Below are 24,371 nucleotides of genomic sequence, written 5' to 3'. Positions count from 1 at the left end.
TCCCCAATGGCCTCGTTGGATGATCCTCTCAGAGCCTTGCTCAGCAGGCACATTGTCTCTGTGGAGACCCTTGGGACCGGGAGAGCAAAGCCGTGGAAACCCAGGCGTGTCGACAGGCCCTCGGCTGCAAGTGCCCAGTGAGGTCCGCGCGGGCAGGGCTGGGCTCAGGTGGCTTGGCTCCAGCAGCACTGGCATCTGAGAAAGCTGTTGGGGTACACGTGGGTTTTCCCCGGGAGCCCCAGGGGGAGGATGAAAGAACCAGGAGCTGTTACAAAGCCGCAGGATCCAGAGCATGCCCTCGAGTGTGAGGTCACGCAGGAGCGTCTCAAGCCCAGGCCTTGACCGCAGGCCGCCATGTGACGTCCCCCCAGGGTCTTCAGAAGTCACACACACGAGTTCCCATGAGCGCAGGATGTCCTCATCAACAGTGGGTGACCCTGTGGAAAGCAACTCTTTGAAGTGCCAGCAGCTCCTCCAGCGGCACTGTGGTTTCAGAAGTGTCTTCCAGAAGTCCTCCCCGCTGGCGCCTGGTCTCCGGAAGGGCAGCCCCCCCCCCCCCCCCCCCCCGCCCCTAGCATGAGGCCTTCTCCGGATTCTCCCGGGATCTGGCTCTGGGGACCGTGACCGCACCCAGCGCTTGTGGCCCCCTCCCGGGTCCCCTCCGTGTGTGGGGCCCGGCAATCCTGTTGCCGTCGGTGTGGCCACTGTCCCGCAGTCACCGCAGGCCCCGCGAGCTGGTGTCCCGGACGGCAACAGCCCGGAGCTCACAGGGGCCTCTGCTGACACCAGGGGCAGGGGAGCAGGGAGGGAGCCTGGGGATGGCGACACGGGCACAGGCTTGCTGTTTCCCTCCACAGGTTCCGATGCCAGCACAATTGAAATCCATGTCACCAGCGAGTCCCGTGACAGAAACGAGGTTGGCCCCGTTCCTGAGCCCCGGGGAGACCTGTGAGGGTCGCGGCGGTCCGGACGCCGTGTCGCCCCCGGGGGACACCTGTGGCCGGAGGTTGCGCGGCCTTGGGGACAGGAGGGCCTTCCACGCCGCACTCGGCTGCTCCTGCACATGCTCAGCCGCCCGGGGCCCCCGCCCGTCCTGTACACATAGGTCACGGCTCCCGCCGCTGGGTGCAGTGGGACAGCTGCAGCCCAGCTCCTGGCCCCACGGGCGGGGGCCCCGGCACGACGCCTGGGAGCAGGGGGCAGGGGGCCCGGCCGCTCACCGGCCACCGTGTGTCCCCGTGCTGTCGAGCAGGGCTGGTCTCAGGGGTCCTCGGCACCGGACCGAGGCCACTGCTCAGCTTGGAATCCCGCTGTCCGTGCATTAGGTCTACATACACGTAGAATTTTTTTATTTATCGGCAAGAATATTAGCGGGCGCCCTGCACGTGCAAGCCCCGCAGGCAGGTGCGGAGAGAAGCAAGACGCCTTTCTCAGGACGCCGCGGAGTCTGCCGCGTGACTCCTGCCTGCAGGCGGGGTGTCCCGTGGGCTCCAGAGAGCCGCCCAGGAAGCTTCCAGGTTTGTACCCTTGGAGAGTCGCCTGCTTGCAGGCCTGGGGCCGGGCATGGGGCCGTCCCCGCGGCTCAGGGCACGGAGGCAGCCCCACGTCGTCCCCGTGTCCCCGACCCCTGCGGCCGCACCGTCTCCCAGGTCGGGGTTGGAAGCCGGCGCCCAGGGGACCTGCCGCACACGGCCCCGTCTGCCTGGAGGGAAACGAGAGCTCCCGTCAGAAGAAGGGGGTGCCCGCCCCGTCCCCGCCCAGCTCCGGGGGACCCGCGTCCATGCAGGTCGAGGGATGGAGCCAGACCCGGCCCGCTCGGCCCCCGGGTGCACCCTGCACCCCCGCGTGAGGCCAGGCTTGCGTGCACAGGAGGCACCACCTGCACACGGTGCCCAGAAGCTTCCGTGTCCAGCGAGTGCGGTGTTGAGAGACTGGAAGCTTGAACCCCACCGAAGCCGGGCACCCACCCCTTGCAGGCCCCCTGTGCCCCAGGCTGTGCTGTGCTTCACCCTGACTCCTGAAGTGGGGGGATGTGCCCGCCCGGCCCGGCGGGGCCTAAAACACGCAGCTGGATTCCGCACAGCTGGGGCCCCGGCCTGCCGCCTGCAGCAAGGTGCCCGGCACCCCGCACCCCCGTCCTCCCCACAGGCACGTGATGCGCGGGACACACCCTGGGGGACACCCACCAAGTGAGCAAAGGCCCCTAAAGGCCCTGCCAGCACGTGGCCCAGTTTGGTCGGGGCCTCTGGCCACGCGCAGCCCCTCGTGCAGGGCACAGCTCCGCCCCCCTCTCCCCCCCACCCCCCCCACCCCCCCCCCCCCGCCACAGCCCACCTGCAGTCCTGGAGGAGGAGCTGGTGGAACAGCCCCTAACGTAACCCGGGGGCTGCCCGCGCCCCTGCCCGTTGCAGCGGAGCCATCCCGGGAACGGGCACTCGGATGGCCTTGGCTCGCCACGTCCACGAAGGCCCAAGCTCAGCCGAGCGAGACCAAGAAAGCACAGCCACCAAGTTCTCTAATATCAAAATAGAGCGATTTATTCAAGACACTGAGTATGATCTGTTGATTCTCTCTTGAAACAAATGAGCTACGACACACAAGGTGATTCTTTTTCTCAGAGAGCGTGAGGGTGAGTGGGGGTGGAAGAGAACAGAACGGGGGTCGATGTGCACGGAACAGAATCTAGAAAATGCAGACAGAGGACGTCTGGCTGTACGTCTGACACAGACAATAAAAACTGCAGAAGCCAGAATTCAAAACTTCAGTGAGTGGCGGAAGGAACATTTCTGCATTTGACAAGAAACACGATTTAAAAAAAAAAAAAAAAAGTGGAACAGAAGGTTAAAAATAACAAGGAACAACGCAGACCCTTACATTTGACAAAGTGCACTTCACTTGGCTCCGTGATCTAGTTTTAGAAAGACAAAACGAACGTCAAGTCCTAGGTGTCGTGTGGGGTCAGAGGGTTGAACCCTGAAACGTCTGGCCTTTCGGTCTCCCAGGGGGCGGCATCCCTTGGCCAAGTGTGTGTGCGGGACATGCTCTTGGTCACTCGAAACCCGATGGAAGATTCCGGGAAGGCTGGTTGTGTTACTCTGCTTTCGGAATCAAGGTGAAGTTTGGTCGCTAAGACTTCGCATCTACCCACAATCCTGAAGCGCTGTCAACCACGGCGAGCACGGACTTCGCACGTGGGCCATCCCTCGAGGAGAGGGGCGTCTGTCAGCTGGCGGGCAGCAGGGCCAAGGTCGGAGGCGCCACACATCGCTGCCATCGGGCCGAGGATGGGGACGGATCCCCGGGGCGCTGCCCACACGCTCACGGCGGGTCCCTCCTCGCCGATGGCTGTGCAGGGCCCAAGCCCTCAGCCCTCAGCCCCCAGCCCCTGCCTGGCCATTCCCAAGTGATTCAGACTTGTCTAGAGGCTAAAGCCTGCAAGACCCTGGCTCCTGACCTGCACGTGAAGATCATTCAGTGAACCCCCTTAGAGGATGTCCCGCCAAGGCTACCCAGCGGTGTTTGGCTGGTCAAACATGAGTCATGTCCTGACCATGGCCACCCCTCAACTTCTGCTCTGTAGCGATGACATTTTTACTTTGGGGTCAAAGGGATCAAGGCGGGGTCAGTCTGGACCCCCAACAAACTGCATCCCAAACCTACTGATTTCTTGGGGCAGGCAGTGAGTGAATTATCATCTGCTGCCTTCCAAAGATGGGAATGGGGACGCCGGGAGCTCTGACCTCTGGGCCAAACGTTGAGGCAACAGAGCCTGAACAAAATACCCAAGTCGTACACAGAGCACGTCTTGGTCTTCCCCATATCCGAGCGGGCAGGAATGACTCAAGATATCCAAGTGGAGGCCAACTGGTCTGAGAGGGATGAACGCACTCTGGTTCTTGTACCTGGTGGCGGCCTAGTCCGAGTTCTCGGGGAGCCCTTGCCCTGCCTGCCAGTTGGGTTTTGGCTGCATGGATAGATGCCACCCTCTCGATCACCTCCGCTCTCGTCGCTGGCACACACACCCGGCTGAAGCCTGCCCACCGCCAGACCCCCGCCCCCGGGCCAGGCCAACGTCGTCCTCCCGTCCTCGGCCGCTGGAAAACAGAGGGGGCAAGAGGACTTACCTAGCCGTCCTTCCCCACTGCTGATTAACACAACAGGTCAGTGTCGGGTTATGACAACCAGAGTACAAAGGTCACCTGGTCCAATGAAAGGAAACTCCTCTAGCGACACAAAGCCATGTTTAATTTTTTAAAAACAGTAAAAAGATTCATTATTAAAAAAAAAAAAAAAAGACTCTTTCTCCTAGTCTCCTGTGAGAGAAAGAAATTATGAAGACAGCAGAAATTATTAGTGACGTCTACCTAGGAAATTCACCCTCGGGATTGAAAAATCTTGCTTCCCCATTCCTTCTTGTCCCTGTCAGACCAGGTGGGATCCTGGAGGCTTTCACGTCAGCTTTGCAAGGACCGGCCACCCTGCTCTGGGTGAGTGACCAGCAGTTATTTATGGCGCCGTGACCGGGATGTCGCGGGGACATCGAGCCCAGAGGGCGGCTGTGATGGCTTCTTCAATACCGTTTGGTCTGGGGAACGCTCCTGGGGGTCAGAGGGCACTGTTCTTCGCTGCTCTCCCGCGGCTACGAGGGTGAACGCAACCCTGACCGACGCAGTGCTCTTCTTCGAACCACAGAGCGCTGGGATTTTACTCTCTGGCTGCGGAACATGCCCGCGACCGAGCCACAGGACCAGCCTTTCCACCCAGAGTTCCAACCATTTTCATGAAGCTGAAGGGAAATGCTACCTCAGACCCTGCCTGTGTCTTCCTAAAATTTGTTTAAAATATGAATCACACAAAGCTCTCTATGTCTGATGGCCATTTTTAGGATTTTAAAATTGTTTTAACATAAAAATATTTTTTTTTTTTCCAAAAATACTCCGGGCTCTCTCTCTTATAAGTATTTTTTTTTCTCCTGTAAAAAGTCCCCCTGTCCTGCCTTCTTACATAAAGCACTTATTACGCGCCGAAAGTGCCCTTGAGACCTAAGATCCAAAGCAAGTATGAGAAAGGGAGAGAGAGAGTGAGCGAGGGGCGATGGGGGAGGGGAGCCGGGGGGGACGGGGAAGCTGTCCGTCACAGAGTCTGTCATGGTGTCCATGAGGCTGCATCTACTGAGGGTGGACTGCGAACCAAGACCACACGGAGCGGAGGAGGAAGGTGCACGGGGCAGACAACGGGAAGGAAGCAACAAACCAGAAACACTTTCCATCTCAGACTGAAGGCCCCGAGACGACAGGATTCCAGCCAATAGAAAAACCACCGGACAAAGGAGATTCTAGAAAATAGAAAGTGTTGGGATTACAAAGTTGCGCATTTCATCGGTACAAACTGGTCTCTGAACATCCTTTGTGAGAACAACTGTAGTGTCCAAATTGTTAGGGAAAAAACAAACCCGCCACGTGGAGGAGAGTCCCCTCCCCCCTTTTGGTTTATCACAGCATTTTTCTTGTTTTTCCTTTTTTTTTTTTTTTTTTGGCACAGCTTTTTTTTTTTTTTTTTCTTCCTTCCTGTTTTCCTTTTCCTTCTTGTTTTCTCCTCTCTGCCATCAGAGCCTGTTCTGGATGGAAACCAAACCGTGCACCGTTTAGCTGGTGGCTTCGTGCTTCCCAGGCTGAATGTTCTGGGTGGGAACCATTCTTTCCCGCTTTGATAGGACTGTATGTTTCTTAAACTTCTTGATGAAAGTTACGAAAAAATAGAGACTCCTGTGGCCAGGGATGAGTTCGTTTCCAAGTACACTCTAATGCAAGTCAAGTTCGTACAGTTTTGGAGCGGATAGAACCGTGTCTGACGCGCGCTGCAACCCCACACATTCACTGCTGGTCCATTAGAATTCTTTTCTATAATATTTTGTGTTTACTTTCGAAGATCTAAAACACACACCTGGAAGGAAAGAGGAAGTGCCTGTTATCTTCACAGACAGCACCCAGTTGCCTTTAAAGCCTCTGGACCAAATCTGGCCCATCGACCATGCTTTGTCAATAAAGTTTTATTGGCACACAGTCACGAAGGTTCAGAGAAGCTCTAACGAGAGGCTGGCGTCTGAGCATCTGACCGACCCACCAACCACAGGCAGACACCACGGATGAGAAAGAAAGGGCAGCGCTAGGAACGATGGGGTGGACGCTTACGACGGGACAGGAGACCGCCCAAGCCTGAGTACATGGGAACATCCGGGGCCCACGCTGACGCTCGGAAGCCAGTCCACTGCCGCCCCCCCACCCCCGCCCTGGAGCTCATGGCCAGTTCAAGGGCAGGAAGGAATCAAAAGGCCAGACATCTCATGGGGCCAGAATGGGACCCGTGGGACCCATGGAATGGAAGGCCATGCCTTTACCACCACAGGGCCCAGGCACGGGGCGCGGCCACAGAGCTACAACAGGAGCAAGTTTCTAAGCTTCGGCACCAGTGACACGCAGGGCCGGGTACTTCCCTGCCATGGGGGCCGTCCTGTGCATCGCAGGAGGCTCAGCAGCACCCCTGCCCGCCACGCGCCAGGAGCGCCCCACACCACCGAAGCAGTGACAGCCGCGAGGGCCTCCAGACGCTGCCCAGCGTCCTCACCGGGGCAGAATCATCGTGCTCAAGAAAACGCGGGCCAGGATGTCTCGGGTGGTGCCAGCCCAATGGGCTCCAGCCGAGACGTCTCCTTCGCCCCCCGGACACGTTCGTCCCATAGCTCGGTGAGCGAGGCCCTCGGAGACCAGGGCCGCCACGCGGCCTGCGAGCGCTCCTGGCATCAAGCACCGGGCCTGCCCCCTCTCCGCCCTCGCCCCTCCACAACCCCGCAGGCCAGAGCTGCTGCTTACAGAGCCGTCGGACGCACTGGCGCCCACTTTGTCGCCTCGGGCGTTCCAGCACACCTCGAAGATCCCGCCGGTGCCTCGGTAGCTGTGCACGAGACTTCCACTCTGCAAAGCAAAGCAGCCGTCACTTAGGACACAAAGGGGCATGTGGCACAGCGGGCATTCGTCATCCAGTACCTAGTGCGGGCACGTGCTCTCGGACATGGTCAAACCCAAATTAAAACAGTTTTCGGAAAACTATCTGGCGGCTGCAGATACGTGCCTCTCAGACTTCCCACCCCGGGAGCCTGAGTGACGGGGGCACCCCACCGCGTGGGCCCGGCTGTGGCGGAGGAGGTCGGGCCTCCCTTGGGTTGCCGCTGGTGGCGCTGGGCATGCTAGGGCAGCTGGGCCTGCAGGTGGCACAGGGCGAGGGACAATGCAGTGATGTCAGGCGTCTTTTCTAGATTTAGCGAGGGTACTCACGTCCCTGAGGTTTAGAGTGAGCTTTAAGGTGTCTCAAAGAGGGGGCACCTGGCTGGCTCCACGGTAGAGAATGGGACTCCCGGTCATGGGGTCGTAGGTTCAAGCTGCACGTTGGGTGGAGGGTTTATTCAAAAAATTAATAAATAGATAGGGGCGCCCGGGTGGCTCAGTGGTTGGGCGTCTCCCTTTGGCTCAGGTCATGATCCCGGTGTGGGGATCAAGATTCCTGCCCGGTGGGGAGCCTGCTTCTCCCCCTCAGCTCACGCTCTGTCTCTTCCTTTCTCTCAATTAAGAAAATAAAACTTTTTTTTTTAAAGATTTTATTTATTCATGAGAGACACAAAGAGAGAGAGAGAGAGAGGCAGGGACACAGGCAGGGGGAGAAGCAGGCTCCACGCAGGGAGCCTGACTCAGGACTCAATCCTGGGTCTTCAGGATCACGCCCTGCGCTGAAGGTGGTGCTAAACCGCTGAGCCACCCAGGCTGCCCAATAAAACCTTTCTTAAAAAAGAAAAAATAAATAGGGGTGCCTGGGTGGCTCAGTCAGTTAAGCATCTGCCTTGGGCTCAGGTCATGATCTCGGGGTCCTGGGATCGCCCCCCGTCAGGGTCCCTGCTCAGCGAGGAGTCTGCTTCTCCCTCTGCCATTCCCCACTAGGAGGCTCTCTCGCTCCCTCTCTCTCTCAAAAACAAAACAAAACATTGAAAAAAATAAAATCTTTAAAAAAAATTAAAATGTCTCAAGGAGTTTTGTGATTTATATAAAGGGGGGGGATGGGATTTGACGACTTTGGCAGTAGACGGCACCTGACGAACGCGCTGTCATTTTACAAATCCATCCATCGTGGCTTCTAGCCAGGGTTTCATGAATAGACCGTGGCATGCTGTTCCTGGGATGTGTTTTCCAGGAGGCCCAGTAGGGCCGGGAGGCTCAGCCGGCGTCAGGCTGGCTCCACGCAGGGCCCACCATCGTGTCTCCTTCCGCGAGAGCGTGTGGTTTATGGGAGGCAGCCCCGGGAAGCCTGAGGTCACGGTGATTCCTGCACCCCTACACCAGCTAATGGGGCTCATCTGCCACCCACCCTGCCACAAGGGGGACATGGACTTGGGCACGTGAACCCACCCGAACATCAACTGGGCTAAAGGGAATGGAGAAGGTAGGTCAGAATAAAAGGGGGGCACGGAAGCCATCGGAGCCATCCTGAGATCAAACAAAATGGGTCATTAGCTGTTTTCAAGGACTCCTACCTGCCCTTCCCTTCTACTCTTTATATTCAGATTTCTGTGGTCCTCAGGTATGGCCAGAGGTCCCCACGGTGGCTACATTTAATCAAATATGGTCTCCTTTTCGTTCTGACCACAGGCCAATCCATTACTGACACAGCCTTTGCTACCCAAGCACAATATTTTCACTCCATTGGTGCATGTCATGAGCACAGCAACCCAACGCCCCTTTGCACTCCTTGATTTGCTCCGTGGAGGTACAGGTGTAGGTGGGGTGCAGAGGAGGCCAGGGCTGGCCGCAGCCCACCAGCTGGCGCTCCCGGAAAGCTCTGGAGATGCATGTGCCCAGGACAAGGATGAGGCAGGTAGAAGGTTGGATGCCAGGAACTCAGGACAAGTAGAAGATGGGGTGTCCCCTGTGGGGGAGACCCTCAGCCTGTACGGAGCACAGAGCAGGCGGCACGAGCCTGGGGCCTGCCCGGGGAGGCAGGGTTGGCTGCAAGGCTCCGACTGAGGCGACTCATCCCGGAGCACAGATTCTGCAGCCGCCGCCGCTCCTAGCCTGGCGCACCCTAAACACCGCGGGGGTTACTTTTGCAAAGGATTCAGTCACAGGAATCCGGGGCATTACCTGAGTATTCCAGATATGCACACACTTGTCAAAGGAGCCACTGGCCAAATACTTCCCGTCGGGGCTAAAAGCTACGCTGTAGACTGGTTCCTGGTGTTTGGTGAGCGTGTGGATGCAGACGCCCCGCTCCACATCCCACAGTCGAACCGTAGAATCAAACGAAGCACTAGGAGGACAGGAGACAGAAGGTCAGCACAGGAAACACGCTGGTTCCTATTTCCCTGAGACGCAGAACACGTATCATGAGGTTTTCTTTCCAAGCTTTTACGTTTCGGGAGACAATAAATGGGCACGCCTTTTCCAAAATGTGACTCAGACACCTTGAAACAAGGCCCCAGCTCTCAAACAAACCCTTTCCTTCCTTCCTTCGGGTGCTGTTAGTAGGGAAACAAGCTGATATCCGCATTAATGTCTCCCTGCGTGTCCTACCGCTGTGAATGATAAACACGTTCGTAGGAGATTTACTACATTTTCTAAAGGGCTCCCGCAATTTAAAAGATAACATCTACTGTCAGCAACTAAAATGGTCCCAGGAATTTGGAAAAACAGCAAACTGCGCGAATACGACTCAATCCGACAGGAATTAAAATACGATCACGTCCGGATACGCGATCGCACTGTGGAGAGCTGCAAACGGGAGTTATTTTCAAATGTAAAAGTACAGCCGTCCTCTGTCTCACAACAGGTACGTTCCCTTTATACCTGCTGCCCGAAAGGATAATTCACGCTCATGACGGGTACCGTGTAACACAGACACACCGTCCAGGCCATCACAACCAACTGTACTGTGTTCTTTAGCGCAGTAATTTAAGGGGGCTTTAGGACAATTCCTTGAAATAAAAGAGAATTTTTGCCTTCGTGTTCTTCTGGTTTTAGCCCGTCAGTCGACGTAGGAATCCCTTCCAGTACTTTCTAAGAGATGGCCCTGGGTCGAGTCCTTCCTGCAGGGCGAGGCTGCCCACCCCACCGCAACGATGCACAAACCAAGAGGTTCCTCTCGGTTTACAGAAGGGTGCCTCGTGCCCATATTTCCGCGCTCTCTCAAACGGCAAGAAGCAGCACACGGCTGTTTCTGGTAACGAAACATCCCTCTCGAGTCTCCTTTTTTCCAGGCAAAGCACACACCCGTGTTGCTTCTTCCAAACCTTCCAAACTAGACGCAATGATTAGCTCACTTTCGGGAGCTTCCAGACCCCCAGTTATCCGGCATTCAGTCTAAGAATCTCCTCAGCTCGTTTTCTGAATGTTCCTTTTAAAGCACGATACCTAGAGTAGTAGGACGTCACGTCCTGAATGGGGTCCCTTGACACCCCAGTTCTGGCCTGACTGGCCATTCCATTCCTCTCGATGCTGCTGTCACAGGGGGTTCACCACGTAAGCAGCTGGGTCAGGTGTGCCTAGAGCTGGGGGTCCTCTGGCCTCGCTCAGCATTCTCTCCCACCTGCTGGTCCAAGTTGCCCCAAGTAACCACCCCCAGTGTCCAACCCGAACTCCGTTTCCTTTCTCGGTCTTAACAGAAACCTTCACGAAAGCCAAGTGCTCAAAGCCTGGACACAGAACTAGTGCTTCCTACCCACCTCATGGTCAAAACAATTCTTACCTCTACGTAGGCCTCACCCTATAGTCTTGTGTGCGCTTTCAAAGTGAGCTAATCATTGCGTCTAGTATGGAAGGTTTGCAACACAACCTAGCAGAACGTCCTGTTCTCGTTGGTTACGAGTAACTCTTGCTGGCCGCCCGGCTAGCGCAGCCACACAGCGAGCAAGGCTGCTCTTAGGAACCGGGGCCCGGGCTGTGGGCCATCTGCCCTTTACCTTGCTAGCATGATGTTGGAATTGGGGTTGCTGGTGGCTGGCCCGGTAGGACTCCACTTTATGGTGTATATCTCTTTGCTGTGAGCCTGAAGGTCATGGACACACGTGTCCTGCTTCATACTCCAGATCTGGAGAACATAACAGGAACAGTGTGAGCAAATGCCGTTTGTCCAGCCAAGAATGGTTCGCATCACTCATTCGGGAGCTCTTGGGCAGCTTGCCGCCCAGCGGGGAGTGCAGCTGCCCGGTCAGCAGGTCGCCAGCCAGAAAAAGCCCAGACAGAGAGCCGGGCAACATGCTAGGGGCTGCACCTGTGCAGAAGGCCACGGGGAAGGGAGTCTCAGCAGGAGCCTCAATGGACAGATAGGAGTTAACTGCATGCCAGCGACATCTCGTTAGTAACGGGGAAAAGGAAAAGCCCAGGCGCAGGCAGAGTGCCAGGAACAAAATCCTCAGCAGAGGAGCAGTGAATGCAAGCTCTGCACGAGGACGGGGCTGGCCAGGACGAGACCGCCCATCCTTTCAGACGGCTTTACCTTTAATGTCATGTCATCAGAGCAGGATGCTAGCAGCATTCCAGAAGGATCCCATTTGATGGCATTGACCTCATTCTGAAAGAGAGCAACGGGTTTAAAAGAGAAAGGCTGGTGAGCAGAACCGCAGCCTTCCAGCAGGGGGCAGCCGTGCCCCGCGGGAGCCACGAAGCGCCCGCCTGCCCGCAGCTGATCCCAGCGGCCACACTTGCCTCCTGTCTCCCTTTCTCCTACCCTGCCCCCCACATCTGCGTAAGTGCATGGCCATACCCTGGCCATACCCCCTAGGGGACCAGCACCCTCAGCCACGCTTCCCTGAGAAAAGAGAAATCCCTACTAGGAAGGGAGTCCAGGGAATTTACGTAGAATTAATTAATAAGGGCAGCGCAAAACCAGAAGACCGTGGTCATTTAAAAACTGCCTTTGAGGGACGCCTGGGTGGCTCAGTGGTTGTGCATCTGTCTTCCACTCAGGGTGTGATCCCAGTTTAGGGATCGAGTCCCGCATCGGGATCCTTGTGAGGAGCCTGCTGCCCCCTCTGCCTGTGTCTCTGCCTCTGTGTCTCTCATGAATAAGTAAATCATTTAAAAATAAAATAAAATAAAATAAAATAAAATAAAAACTGCCTTTGAATGTCGTTCTCCTGCATACTTTTCACACAATGGCTACTTCCTGTCTGAATGCATAGGTAGGAGCATCCCCTTTCACGCGGGGGGGAGGGGTGCAGGTGGATGCAGGTAGGAGAGGTGGGAGCAGGTGGGGGACAAGGCAAAGATTTAAGACCTCTAATGTGCAAGAGGGTTTAATCCCGGTTGAGGCCGGGATCCAGAGGCACAAGGACACGCGCACACCAACACCGAAGTACAAGTGCAACGGTGGGCAATACACCTCGAGGGGGGCGACAGGCCCGAAATCCAGAGCACGTGGCCGGCCAACCAAATACTGCAGCGCAGGCGCAGGGAGCGCTGGGGGGCAGACAGGAACGAGGCTGCAAACAGCTCCCCCCGCCCCGTTCTGGGGACCGGGTGACCCTGACGCTGGTCCTGGGTGGGGAGGGCCAACGCACCCCGAGGGACGTGCGTTTGGAAAGGAGCTCACCGCGCCTACATGTGCAGGTGGCGGACGGGACGCTGGGCCTGGAGAGCGGGGAGGAATGTGGGGGCGAGGCCGTGGCTCTCGTGGCTTTCCAGCAGCTTCGCTACAGCCCATTTGCCCCCAAGGGTCCCACGTGTGCCTAATGATGAGCTCCTTCCACACTCACAACTAATTCCCCAATTAATTTCCCACTCCTAAGTGCTCCGGTTTGGATGATGAATTTTACGTTCCTGCTGCTGGTTAAGGACACGGAGTTTTGGACACTGTGAAGTGGAGAAGGTGACAAGGCCACCCCTGTGTTCCATGCAGTATCGACAGAGTGCAGGCTGGAAGAAAGGAGAGGAAGGAGGCCCAGGTGGCCCAGGAGCAGGCTTCGGGTGAGCTACGGGAGGCCTGGGGGTTGGCCTAGAGATGAGGGGGTGCAGGACAGTGGGCCCAGGAGCCCGGAGAACTGGGTGCCCAGGGCCAGGATGAGCAGCGCAGGGCAGCCAGGGGGGCTGAGGGGTCCCAGAGGACGACCCAGGGGCACACCTCCTAGGGCCCAGGAGAGCGGAGCTGGGCAGCCCCAGCTGGACCCATGGGGACTCCCCGAGGGTGCAGCGAACGCCTGCCCCACACGGCCCTTTCGCTCCCTGCTTCCGCAACCCGCCACGATTGCCAGGACGCAGCCAGGGCTGGCTCCCGGGGTCTCGGGACGAAGAGAGCCCCACGGCGCACGCAGCGTGTGTCTTGGGCGGGAGGAGGAGCTGCGCTAAGACCCATTTGAAAAGGTGCTGGTGACGGAGCGGGACAGCGGGAGGCCGCGAGGACTTCTCTTATCAGCTTGGGAGAGTCTAGGGTTCGGGCAGAGGAGGAGGCCAGAAAAGGAGGGGGCTCAGGGGAGATGTTCCCAGGAGAGGTGATGCCTGCACTTTCAGAAGCAGGCACCTGTAGGGGCAGAAGCTGCTAGAAACGGTGAGGACGGTGGGAATCCAGCTGTGCTGAGGACGGGGGCATTTGTCAATCCCGCAGGTCTTCCAGAAGGGGGGGGGGCTGGGGGGCTCCAGGGAAGAGCCTCACGTGCCCACTAAGGAATCTGGTAAGAAGCCAGCCGACACCTCAGCTTCTTCAACTGAATGTTGTTATTCCCACCAAATTTAGGAAACCTCGGCCATTGTGGCTTCGTGTAACTTCTGCTCGCCGCTGTCTTTTTCCTCTGTCTCCACTACGCGTACGTGCTGGGGCTCCGGGCGTCCGCAGGCCAGCGGGCCTCTGAGGGATCGGCTCCGGCGCTTAGCAATCCCTTCGGGCTCACTTCTGGGAGCTCGCCTCGGCCTCCCTAACCTTCCTGCAGCCCCCACCCGCCCCGCCGCTGAACCCACCCGTTAAGGTCGTCACCTCCCACATTAAAGCCCTCGGTCCTCCGAGTCCCACTGGGCTGTTTTTCAGGCACACGGTTCTCCCCGCTCGGCCCACGCTCCCCACGGGCATCCCTGGCTTTCCGCGTGCGCGCACCTAAGCTCCTGCCCGGAGAACCCCGCGTCCGACAGCCCTTAGGTCAGCCCCTGCGCCACCGCCTGCCCGCACCCGGCTCACCCACCACCGAGGTGCCCCGAGCACCCAGTCGGGGCCCGGGGCCCGAGCTCCGCACTCATACGTACTGTGTGTCCTTGGAAGGTTTTGACAGGGCGGTCGCAGCCGAGTCTGCAGACGTGAATGCACATGTCCGTGCTACAGGAGGCGAAGGTAGTGTTGTTCTGCCAGTCGACATCGAGAGCGGGGGCTGCCGGGCAGGGAAGACGGGCACAGCGCGGTTACTACGGGCACGGAGCTCGGCGGACTGCAACCGACGACGAGCATCGTCGAGAAGCCTTATCTAGAAACCCGGCGCAAGTGGTCCCAGGGCGGAGGCAGCCTCATCCTCACTGCCCTTACGACCTCAGCTTCCACGCGGGAACGAGGGATCCCGCGGGGGCTGGCGTGCGAGTCCCCGCTCCCCCGACACGGTGAGAGAGGCCGGGTGACAACTCGCGCTGCCTGCCACCTCGTGCACCTTGCTGCTTCCCGAAGTGTCACTGTGGCGGGCTGGTTTGTTTTAGATGGGAAGGACAGAAAAGGAGATGAAAAAGGTCTCATGGCCTGTGTTCGAGACACCTTGTTTAAAAAAAAAAAAAAAAGAAAAATCTTCCTGCAGCACCTTAACCATCCCGGCAACGGGACGGTACTTATCCCCGTGGGGACAGACTGGGCCCGGGGCTCGGCACACGTCACGCACACCCTTACTGCCCCCTGGGCCGGCCCAGGGCGGGGTGGCCGTGAGAGCTCTGTGGAGGGTTTGCGGCATGGTGACGGGGCTTCCCTGCCCGCAGCGCCCCCTTCCCCCCGACGTCCCGCCACACCACCAGCCTCCCTGCTCGGACACGTCCTCGCTTCCAGGACCAGGAGGTGGGTCCCTGCCAGCCTGTGATCGTGCAGGTTTCATCAACACATCCGTACGCGACCCCGTCTCGCGTCTGTCTCCACGGCAAGTCAGGGCTGGACTGGGAGGAGAATCCGGATGGCTCAGGAGGGCTAACGGTCACACCGGCCCTTGCCTTCTTCAGCCCTCCCCACGCGCCTGTCCTCCGAGGCAGCAGTGCTCGGGCGCCGTGGGGGGCGGCGGTGCAGGGCGAGCACTGGCGCTCTCGGAAGCCCCACGCTTCCCGGCACGCCTCCACGTGCGCGCAGAAGGCAGGCGGCGACCCCACGAGCCAGAGAGCGAAGCCCCCGGCTGCTTGCTGACAACGCCGCGCCAGCCATGTCCTGGTTCCTGGCCACACCCGCTGCAGTCAGGACATGCAGGTCATATGCTTGGAAACGGGACAATCTGGCAGGCCCATCGGGGGACAGGGCCTAGCAACTGTTGTAAAAATTAACCTCTGCCATCTGTACTTGGGCAGGTGGCCCCACCGTGAGTGGCCCCTGCCACCAGGACCCCCAGGGCCCTGCTCCGTGGGATCTCACCATCACACAGTGTAGCTAAGCGACAGGTAACGGGGTATAGCTATTCTGGGGGGCTGTGTGCACCCCCGGCCCACATGTGGGCCCGTGAGCCTCAATAATTGGTGCCACTTCAGGCACAGCCGGACTTTGCTTTTTCTTTTTTTAAGCTTAATTTTGAGAGATTACTGCTCCTCCAGCTCCCCCAATGGTTGCATTTTGTGGTTCCACAGTCCAACAGCAGGACCCGAAGGCTGACATTGGTACAGCACTGGGGTGGGGGGCTATGCCATTTAAGACACAGGCAGCTCTGTGCCACCACCTGCCCAGTCACGGTCCAGAACCATCCCATCGTCCCAGAGAGTTGCCTCATGTCACTTCATAGTCACACCAAGCCCTCCCGGCACCACCCCTAAACTCCAGTCCACTCGTGGGTTCTCCAATTCTAAACATTCACCATCTCAAGGATGTTATATATAAATGGAATCATACAGCAGGTGACCTTTGGAGACTGGCTCATTTCACTCAGCAGAAATCTATCAAGCTGTTATGTGTCACCTATAATTTATTGATAATGTGTCCTTGTTACTGCTGAGTGGTATCGCATGGTTAGGCTCTGAGCTCATGCTTCCTGCTGATGGTCACGGACGGTGGCCCTACCAGGTGTTCACAGGGAAGCCTACTAAGGCAAAGCAAGTTCTCAGATCAGCCCATCAAATGAGGAGTCTCTGAATGCTACGGAAGGGTCCTCCTTAAAAATCTATCTTTGGGACGCCTGGGTGGCTCAGGGGTTGAGCATCTACGCCTCTGGCTCAGGGCGTGATCCCGGGGTCCTGGGATCAAGTCCCACATCGGGCTCCCTGCAGGGAGCCTGCTTCTCCCTCTGCCTGTGTCTCCTTTCTCTCAGTGTTTCTCATGAATAAAGAAAAATCTAAAATAAATAAATGAAACACTCTTTGTTTTACCCTGAAAAAGAGCACATTTTCTTTTCTTTCATCTTTCCATCCTGAATCGTCTCTGCTTAACATTAAAGAGAAAAAAAAAAAGAAAGAAAAGAGGAAATAACACCTGGAGCATAGTGAACCAGCAATGGGGTTTGGGTCTACCTTGCAGGCAGCAAAATTACAGGTGAGAAGGTCTCTCAGTACCTAAAAAACACATGGTCTGTGGTCTTCTCGGGCCGGTGTGATGGAAAGCCCTTCCATAAAGTGTTAGAAATGCTTTGGGAAATACTACATTCTGCTCAAAAGCTTCATAAATGATTTATTATTTTTTTTTTGAATGATTTCTTTTTAAAGATTTATTATAATTGGTATGCCTGGGTAGCTCAGTGGTTGAGCATCTGCCTTCAGCTCAGGTCATGATCCCGGGGTCCTGAGATCAAGTCCTGCATTAGGCTCCTGCCTGCTTCTCCCTCTGCCTGTGTCTCTGCCTCTCTGTTTCTCATAAACAAATAAATAAAATCTTTAAAAAAAATTATAATTATGGGAGCGAGGGGCAGGCGGATAGAGAGTATGCACAAGCCAACTCCACACTGAACACAGAGCCTGATGCAGGACTCGACCTCACAACCCTGAGATGAAGACCTGAGTCAAAACCAAGAGTCAGACACCTAACCGACAGAGCCACCCAGGCGCCCCATAAATCAGCTCTTGAAAGTGTCTGGGGACCCTCACTGATGTTTATCTTGGGCACATTGTTCTCTGAAAAGTAGAACCCAGAGCTGGGTTTCCAAATTCCCTCCAATCCCAGAGGTGAGCACGCTGGATGGCCTAGGGCTCTGAACCTGTTACTGTGTCCTCCGTGGCAACAAAGGTCGGGACGCTGCAGGCATTTATGCCAACGCACTGGAAAGCCACCAGGAAGGACAGTCCCACTGGCTACTGGGTTCAATACGCAGCCTGGAGCGTGAGTGGCCAGCAGATGGCAACACACGCAGATCCACGGAGGCCGGGGGAAGAAGACCGACCTCTTAACGGAGAAGGGATTTCCCTCTGGGGTGGTGGAAACATCCTGGAACCGGGCCGTGGTAGTGCTGCCCACGACGGGAACGGGTAGTCGCCTGGCTAATGGGAACTTGCGCATGACGCACACGGCCTCCGCCGCCGCACGCCACACAGGCTGGAACCCCGAGCTGCCTGCGTCCGGAGCCCCGCTCCTGCCCGGTGAGAACACACATTCTGGAACACGTTCAGCACCGTCCATGTCATCAGTGGTGTCCGACGAAGGCAACGGTAACGACGAAAGTCACAGGCACCCCACAGGCATGCCGGTGGGGCGCCCAAGCCAGGAGGACAGCCACGGGAGACACGGGCTCCGGCCCCGAAGCAGCAGGGTAACTGCGACAGCAGAGTCCCCTTGCTCCTTGAGGTACCGGGGAGTGACGGGAGCCTGGGGTCCACACATCTGAGCACAGTCCTGCCTCGTGGACTGTTCGGCTCCCCGCAGGCCCAGGTCCCCCACGTGCAGCCCCTCCGTGGGCCCAGAGACGGGCAGCGGCGCGAGGTCCTGGGGCCAGCGCGGGGCTGCAGCGCGTCACCACCGCCACCGCCCGCCGGGACTCGCCAACGCCACAGTCGGACACGCGCGTCCTGCTGAGGGAGGGAGGGGCGTCGGCCCCCTGCAGCCAGGAGTCTCCAACAGCCCAGGGGGGGTCACCCGGGCCCGCATTAGGAGGCCCCACGCGGCGCCACGGGCATGAAGCAGCAGGTGCAGCGCGGCATCTCCAGACCGCGGGCTGCCCCGCGTGGCGTGGCCTGACCAAGCGACAGAGGTGCAGGCCGAGGGCCAGAGCCGTGGCCACGCGTCACGGCGGGAACACGGAGCTCCACGGGCCCACGGCCCCACTCCCCGGCCGACAGGGCTGGTGCCTGCGCCTGCCGGAGCTCACGGGGCCTGCGCGGACCGTCTGCCTCCCTGGGCCCGGCGCCCACAGTCCCCTGCCAGGGCCCCGCGTGTCGCCGGCCCGGGGCCTGGGGGCTCCGCCGCGGCCCGGGTGTCCCGCCGGGGGAGGGCCCTCGGGACCCCGGAGGTCACCCCGGAGGTCACCCCGAGGCCAGCTGTCCGTGGCGTCCCGGGGCCCCCGGGGGAGCTGGGCAACGGTGTGGCCGCGGGGAAGCCCACGCAGCCTCCCCTCGGGCAGCAGGAGAGGCTGGCGCCGGCTCGGGGTCGCTGGGCCGGGGACCTTCCAGTCCTGCGCGGCCCGCGGCGTCTGTACCTGCGACCGGAGAGCTCGGCGGCCGCGGGGCGTGCGCGCCTTCCAGACCGCTCCCACGTCACTTCAGGGGACGTCTCCTGGGACTAGCAATTACCGGTTTTGAATTAGAAAAAAAGAAAAATCAGCAACTCACCGGAATGAAACGGAAACTGCTGCTTGGCTTCTCCTGTGTGGGCATCCCAAATTATTGTGGTCTGTGCTCCGCAAACAGAAAGAAAAAGTTAGTGACTCTTCTTCACGGGAAGATTTCTCTAGAAAAATTTAACGTACAAGAAAAAGACCGTGAACCAGCCCCCTTCCTTCAACACCAACACTGAAGAGACAGAATGTGAGCCACAAAGGTCATTATTAATTTTCTTGTAACTACGTTAAGAAAAATGGGGGGGGGGGGCACATCTGGGGCTCGGTTGAGCACCTGACTCTTGGTTTCAGCTCAGGTTGTGGTCTTGAGGTCTTAGGATCGAGTCCCACATCGGGCTCCCTGCTCGGCGGGGGGCCTGCTTCTCCCTCTGCTCCTCCCCCTGCTCATGCTCTTTTTCTCAAATAAATAAAATCTTAAAAAGAAATTGGTAAACTAAATTTTAATAATATATTTTATTTCACTCCACTGTGGCCAAAATAGTGTTTCAACATGGAATCCATCGGTAAACATTAACGAGGTATCTGGCATTCCGTCTTCGTCTAGATTTTTGGAACCCAGCATGTTTTATGCTTAACGGGCCGGATGGCTATGTTTGCGGAGCTCAGCAGCTACATGTGCGCCGGTGGCTATTGCCCAGGACACAGCAGCTGCTTCTGATCCTTGGATAACTGCCCCGACTGGGGGTTCAGGCCTCTCCCTCACCCCCACCATGGAGACCTGCTGAAAAACCTGCAGTGAAGCACCCCGACACACCTTTCTGGCACTTTCCCAAATGAAGAGCTATAGAAACTGGCTTTTCTGACACCTCCCCGACCATCACCCCCTGAATCGCAGCCACTGCACACAGCAGAGCAGTGTGTTACACTGGGGTCAGGCACCAATTCACGAGTCTACAAATAGGGAGGACAAAATTCTCTCCACATTGGCGGAGAACTGGCAAAGTAAGTCCTGAATCCTTAGGAACTTACTAATATCAGGAAGACACTCAGGGAAGCAAGTGGAGGCAGCTCGATGAATGCCACAGGAATTAAGTCCTAATCAACTGGAACTTTCACCTTAATTGAAACTTTTCCACCTCCCTGTCCAAAGCACTTAAGATTTTGCTTTAAGAAAACTGCTTATATTTTGCATCAACTGCAGAAGAAATTTTCAGAGCACCAAGTATCTTTGAAACTTGGGTCTCTGAGTTTGGGACCAGCTCAGACAGATGAACTTTTGTTTTGTTTTAAGATTTTACTTTTAAGTAATCTCTACACCCAACGTAGGGCTCAAACTCACAACCCCGAGATCAAGAGTTGCACGCTCCACTGACTGAGCCAGCCAGGTGCCTCTAGGCCAACTGTCTTTGTTTGGTGGAGTGTCACCCTTTTCTTTTTTGTTTAAATTAATTAATCTACTATTTACTTATTTATTTATTTATGGAGGGGGGGGAGTGTGCAGAGACACAGGCGGAGGGAGAAGCAGGCTCCATGCAGGGAGCCCGACATGGGACTCTATCCCGGGTCTCCAGGATCACACCCCAGGCTATAGGCGGCGCTAAACCGCTGTGCCACCAGGTCACTCTTTTCTTAACGTAGCCACTCAAATAAATGTAGCACTGCAGAAAATACATAAACTCCCAGTACTTTTCCCTGATACAGTGTCCCATGCTACATGAGTAATCATATCACTTAGCTGACATCTCAGTTAAATATACAAGAGACAAAACTAAAAATTAATTGCATGAAAGCTTTTAAGGACGTGCTCTATCCTCCTGCCACCACGTTCAGGTTACGCATGCAGGGAAGGCGAACACCAGCATCGCTGTCAATGACCTTTCTCCCCGGTATCACTTTTGAGAACACGACCATTATTCATGCCACGGTTGATTAACAATGGCAGAGAGCGTAGGACGCCAAGACTAATCGGATTCCAAATGTGCATTTTCACTGGCCGTACAGCTCATCACCTGGTAGAGTCACAACTGAGCGTAAGGTTGAAAATCAGAAATGAAATCTATAAAAGAGCCCCTGGGCAGGAGGCAGGTGAGGTTGCAAAGAACTTTTCAGAAGGGGTGTGGAGGTCAAAGCACAATCCAGGGCCTGCCCCCTGGACCAGTGTGTCCCTAGGCAAGTGAGAGCTGGGTCTAAGGAGCAGGGCCACCAGCAGCAGTGCCCACCTCCTCTCTTGGGAGCAGTGAACAGGCCAACACATAAAGTGAAGTGCTCGGTAAGGGTTAGCGATCGTCATTTTAATAATCCAGTCAGCAGTATGGATGACCAACATTAGACACTAGGCCGCCGGGTTTGAAAGGAAAGCTTACGGGTGAGAGAGAGAGAGAGAAAGACTGAACTCTTCACTGACCTACAGGGTTACACTCTGGTACAGAGGTCAGCACACATTTTCTGCCACTGGCCAGATAGTAGGTATTTGAGACCAAGACCGTGACCATGTTTACAGGTCACCACTATTACTTTACACTCATCTTAGACCTTGGATGGATACAAAGCAGTAACTGAACCAGGTTTGCAAATTATCCTGATGTCAGTGTGAAAATGTAAAGCCCAGAGGCGCCTGGGTGGCTCAGTGGTTGAGCGCCTGCCTTTGGCTCACGGGGTGATCCTGGGGACCCGGGATCGAGTCCCACATCGGGCTCCCTGCAGGGAGCCTGCTTCTCCCTCTGTGTGTATCTCTGCCTCCCCGCCTCTCTGTGTCTCTCATGAATAAAGAAAATCTTGGGATCCCTGGGTGGCGCAGCGGTTTGGCGCCTGCCTTTGGCCCAGGGCGCGATCCTGGAGACCCGGGATCGAATCCCACATCAGGTTCCCGGTGCATGGAGCCTGCTTCTCCCTCCGCCTGTGTCTCTGCCTCTCTCTCTCTCTCTCTCTCTCTCTGTGACTATCATTAAAAAAAAAAAAAAAAGAAAGAAAATCTTAAGAAAAAAAAAAAGAGAGAAAATGTAAAGAAGCCCTTTGGAAACCAAACAGTACAGTACTCAGACCCAGTCTGTGGTTGTAGAAACACCAACTAGTGGGAGGGCATGCTTTTGTTTCCCTTCTGCTTCATTTCTTGATAATACTTCTTTTCCAAAGCAAGGACTTCAAATTCTTGCTGAGTCGTAGGAATGACATAACTGTTCACTGCACGTTCTCTGGGGGTCATGCTGCCTGGCGCTTGGCAGTTGAGGAAACAAACCCAGAGAGAGTGGCCTGAAGTCAGAGCCAGAACGATGCCTACACCCCCTGACTCCCTGCCCGCTCACGGCTTCTAGATGCACTTGCTGCTCCCAGTCACTGGCCCCTGGCTGCCAGGCAGACGTGTCCGAGCACAAAGTCTACTCTGAGGGTGCTCCGTGGGCCACCGGGGCCTGCCCCCTCGTGTGTAGGTCCGCTTTGCTCCCGCTAAAGGAGAAGCCTATGGCCCACGGTGGCGGCAGCTGACAGTTCATTGAACTGGGGAAACAGAGCCTGGCTTGTGTTTCCAAACTGCTCCGTGGGCGAAAGGCTTCTGTCCACCGCACCCCACAGCGCTTTGCTCCTTCAAGCATCGGACACATGCAATTTGGGGAGTTCCTCTTCCCATCACTGAATGACGTAACTCAAAAAAGGGGGGAGGGGGAAGCTCTGCACAAAGGTCTGCGGAACTGCATGATATATGGAGAGAGTACGTGTCATAAATGAACAGTGAGAGCAAAACCACAAAAACAAAACCTAAAGAAGCTCTTTGGCTGCGCTAAGGAGAAACAGAAAGTCTCAGACTTAAAAACAAAAGCAAAGTGGGATGATATCCAGAGATTAAAAATAAATAAGCATCTACAGATCAAAGGGACTTTTTTTTTTTTTTGCGGGGGGGGGGGGACCTACTTTAAGCTAATACTCACTTTGTCTACACCGGCGCTCAAAATGTAATTCCCCTTTTTGTTCCACTTCAAAGCGAAGATGGGGCCTTTGTGCTGTCCTAACGTGCTGGCCAGGTTGCCTGTTATGGAGAGAAGCCACAAAGAGGTGTGACACAGAGCCTTCTGCCCCCGACGGCCACATCCCAAGGCCATGCTCGCCCGCCCCGCAGTGCCCGGCGAGGCCTTACCGTCTTCTGTCCATATTCTTGCAAAGCCGTCATAGGAACCCGTAGCCAGCAGCGTCCCGTCGCTCTGCGGGCAGGGAAACACACACCACAAAGTGCTCAGGGCGGGTGGTGCCGCGGAAGCGCAGGCCTCTCACCTTATCCCGGGGCCAGAATGTTCTCCTCCCACCAGTGACCGGCTCCCAGGGAGGAGACTCGTCGAGCCCACGTGGCTGCTTCAGGCCACACGGCTCTCAGCCGACAACGTGGGGCGTTCTAACGACACACCAGGGACCAGGGAACACCTGCGACTGCTTGCCCTGTGACACAAGTAACCACACCGCAACCCGAACAGTTAAAGCGAGACTTTGAGAGGCTTAAGGAAGCTGTCAACACGTGTCTGCACACACAGAAGAGTCTGTGCTGCAGGGAAAGTGTAAAGACATTGCAGACAAATGCGGGCCCCCCACCTGTCAACGTCTGTAGCACCCACAGCCCGAACAGCCTGGGGTGTCCCCTGGCCCGGCTGCACGGCACGTGTTGTCCGCAGAACAGCACCCTCAACGCCCCATGAAACCACTAGGCTCATCTGGCTCACTGAGGGAAACCGAGGGCCCCTGAACACCCTGAACGCCTAGCTGAACGTCCAACGCGGCCTTGTCAGAAGCCCACAGAAACGGAGAGCGCCTGTGAGACCGGTCCCAGGCTGGGGGGCTCATAATCAGGACCACCCGCCACCCCGGGTTTGCTCACCCACCCCCACAGAGCCCGCCGTGCGCTGGGTGGCCGCTGGGTGCTACAGCTTCTGGGGGGTGGCACATGCTTACATTCCAGTCCAGGGAGGTCACGTCTTTATTACTCGGGACATCATGCCCCCCTTCTCGTATACAGTGCCTCAACACGAGCTGGGTGGAGCCCCCATTGCTGTTTTCATTAAGGTTCCATATCCTTGCCGTCGAGTCTCCGGATCTGTGGAACGAAAACGCACAAGCACTCAGCTTCTGGTTCAAGTGCAAACAGCCCATCAGACTTCTGGGCTGCCTACATGGGGTATCTCTAGCCCGTGGCCCTGTGTCTTCCTAATCCCGTTCACCGTGTTTTTCTCTTCACAATTTTTGTTGTTCTTAATAATGTAATTTTATTGGTTTATGTTTTCTACATAGGCTCCACACCCAACCTGGGGCTCGAACTCACAACCTTGAGATCAAGAGTCGTGTGCTCTACGGACTGAGCCAGCCAGGTGCCCCTCAGTGACTTCAGATTGCTTCCCGCCCCAGTGGGAACAGGGTGGAGTGAGGACTTCCTTACAACCTGGGAAGGAGTGCAGACGGACAGCCCAAGGTCTTGGACTGCACACAGATGAGAGGAGAGCACGTGTTCCATGAG

The 24,371-nt window shown here is 56.6% G+C and overlaps 2 protein-coding genes across 7 annotated transcripts in view; one reads left to right on the top strand and one right to left on the bottom strand.

Annotated features, from left to right (window-relative positions):
* GPR143 (G protein-coupled receptor 143) overlaps nt 1–24,304 on the top strand; it is an 87,348-nt gene extending 63,044 nt beyond the window's left edge. Inside the window, exon 9 of one of the 3 annotated variants that reach the window (XM_072744981.1) lies at nt 24,149–24,304. In XM_072744981.1, coding sequence (XP_072601082.1) covers nt 24,149–24,216 — 68 coding nt within the window. In that variant the 3' untranslated portion in view covers nt 24,217–24,304. Of the gene's footprint in view, nt 1–857; nt 2,545–24,148 lie in introns of those variants that run through there. The other 2 variants (XM_072744983.1, XM_072744980.1) reach the window with 2 other exon arrangements.
* Nucleotides 2,512–24,371, bottom strand: part of TBL1X (transducin beta like 1 X-linked) — a 214,085-nt gene continuing 192,225 nt past the window's right edge. For 3 of the 4 annotated variants that reach the window (XM_026015328.2, XM_072744977.1, XM_072744978.1), the window contains exons 8-16: nt 23,813–23,954; nt 23,010–23,073; nt 22,804–22,901; nt 18,936–18,996; nt 14,268–14,389; nt 11,536–11,610; nt 11,000–11,127; nt 9,186–9,351; nt 6,339–6,971 (exon numbers count right to left, since the gene is read on the bottom strand). In XM_026015328.2, the coding sequence (XP_025871113.1) occupies nt 6,621–6,971; nt 9,186–9,351; nt 11,000–11,127; nt 11,536–11,610; nt 14,268–14,389; nt 18,936–18,996; nt 22,804–22,901; nt 23,010–23,073; nt 23,813–23,954 (1,207 nt within the window). In that variant the 3' untranslated portion in view covers nt 6,339–6,620. Of the gene's footprint in view, nt 5,944–6,338; nt 6,972–9,185; nt 9,352–10,999; nt 11,128–11,535; nt 11,611–14,267; nt 14,390–18,935; nt 18,997–22,803; nt 22,902–23,009; nt 23,074–23,812; nt 23,955–24,371 lie in introns of those variants that run through there. The other variant, XM_072744979.1, reaches the window with a different exon arrangement.

This window comes from Vulpes vulpes, chromosome X, assembly GCF_048418805.1.
Source record: "Vulpes vulpes isolate BD-2025 chromosome X, VulVul3, whole genome shotgun sequence".
Taxonomy (NCBI): domain Eukaryota; kingdom Metazoa; phylum Chordata; class Mammalia; order Carnivora; family Canidae; genus Vulpes; species Vulpes vulpes.
This window is presented reverse-complemented; position numbering and strand designations above follow the sequence as displayed.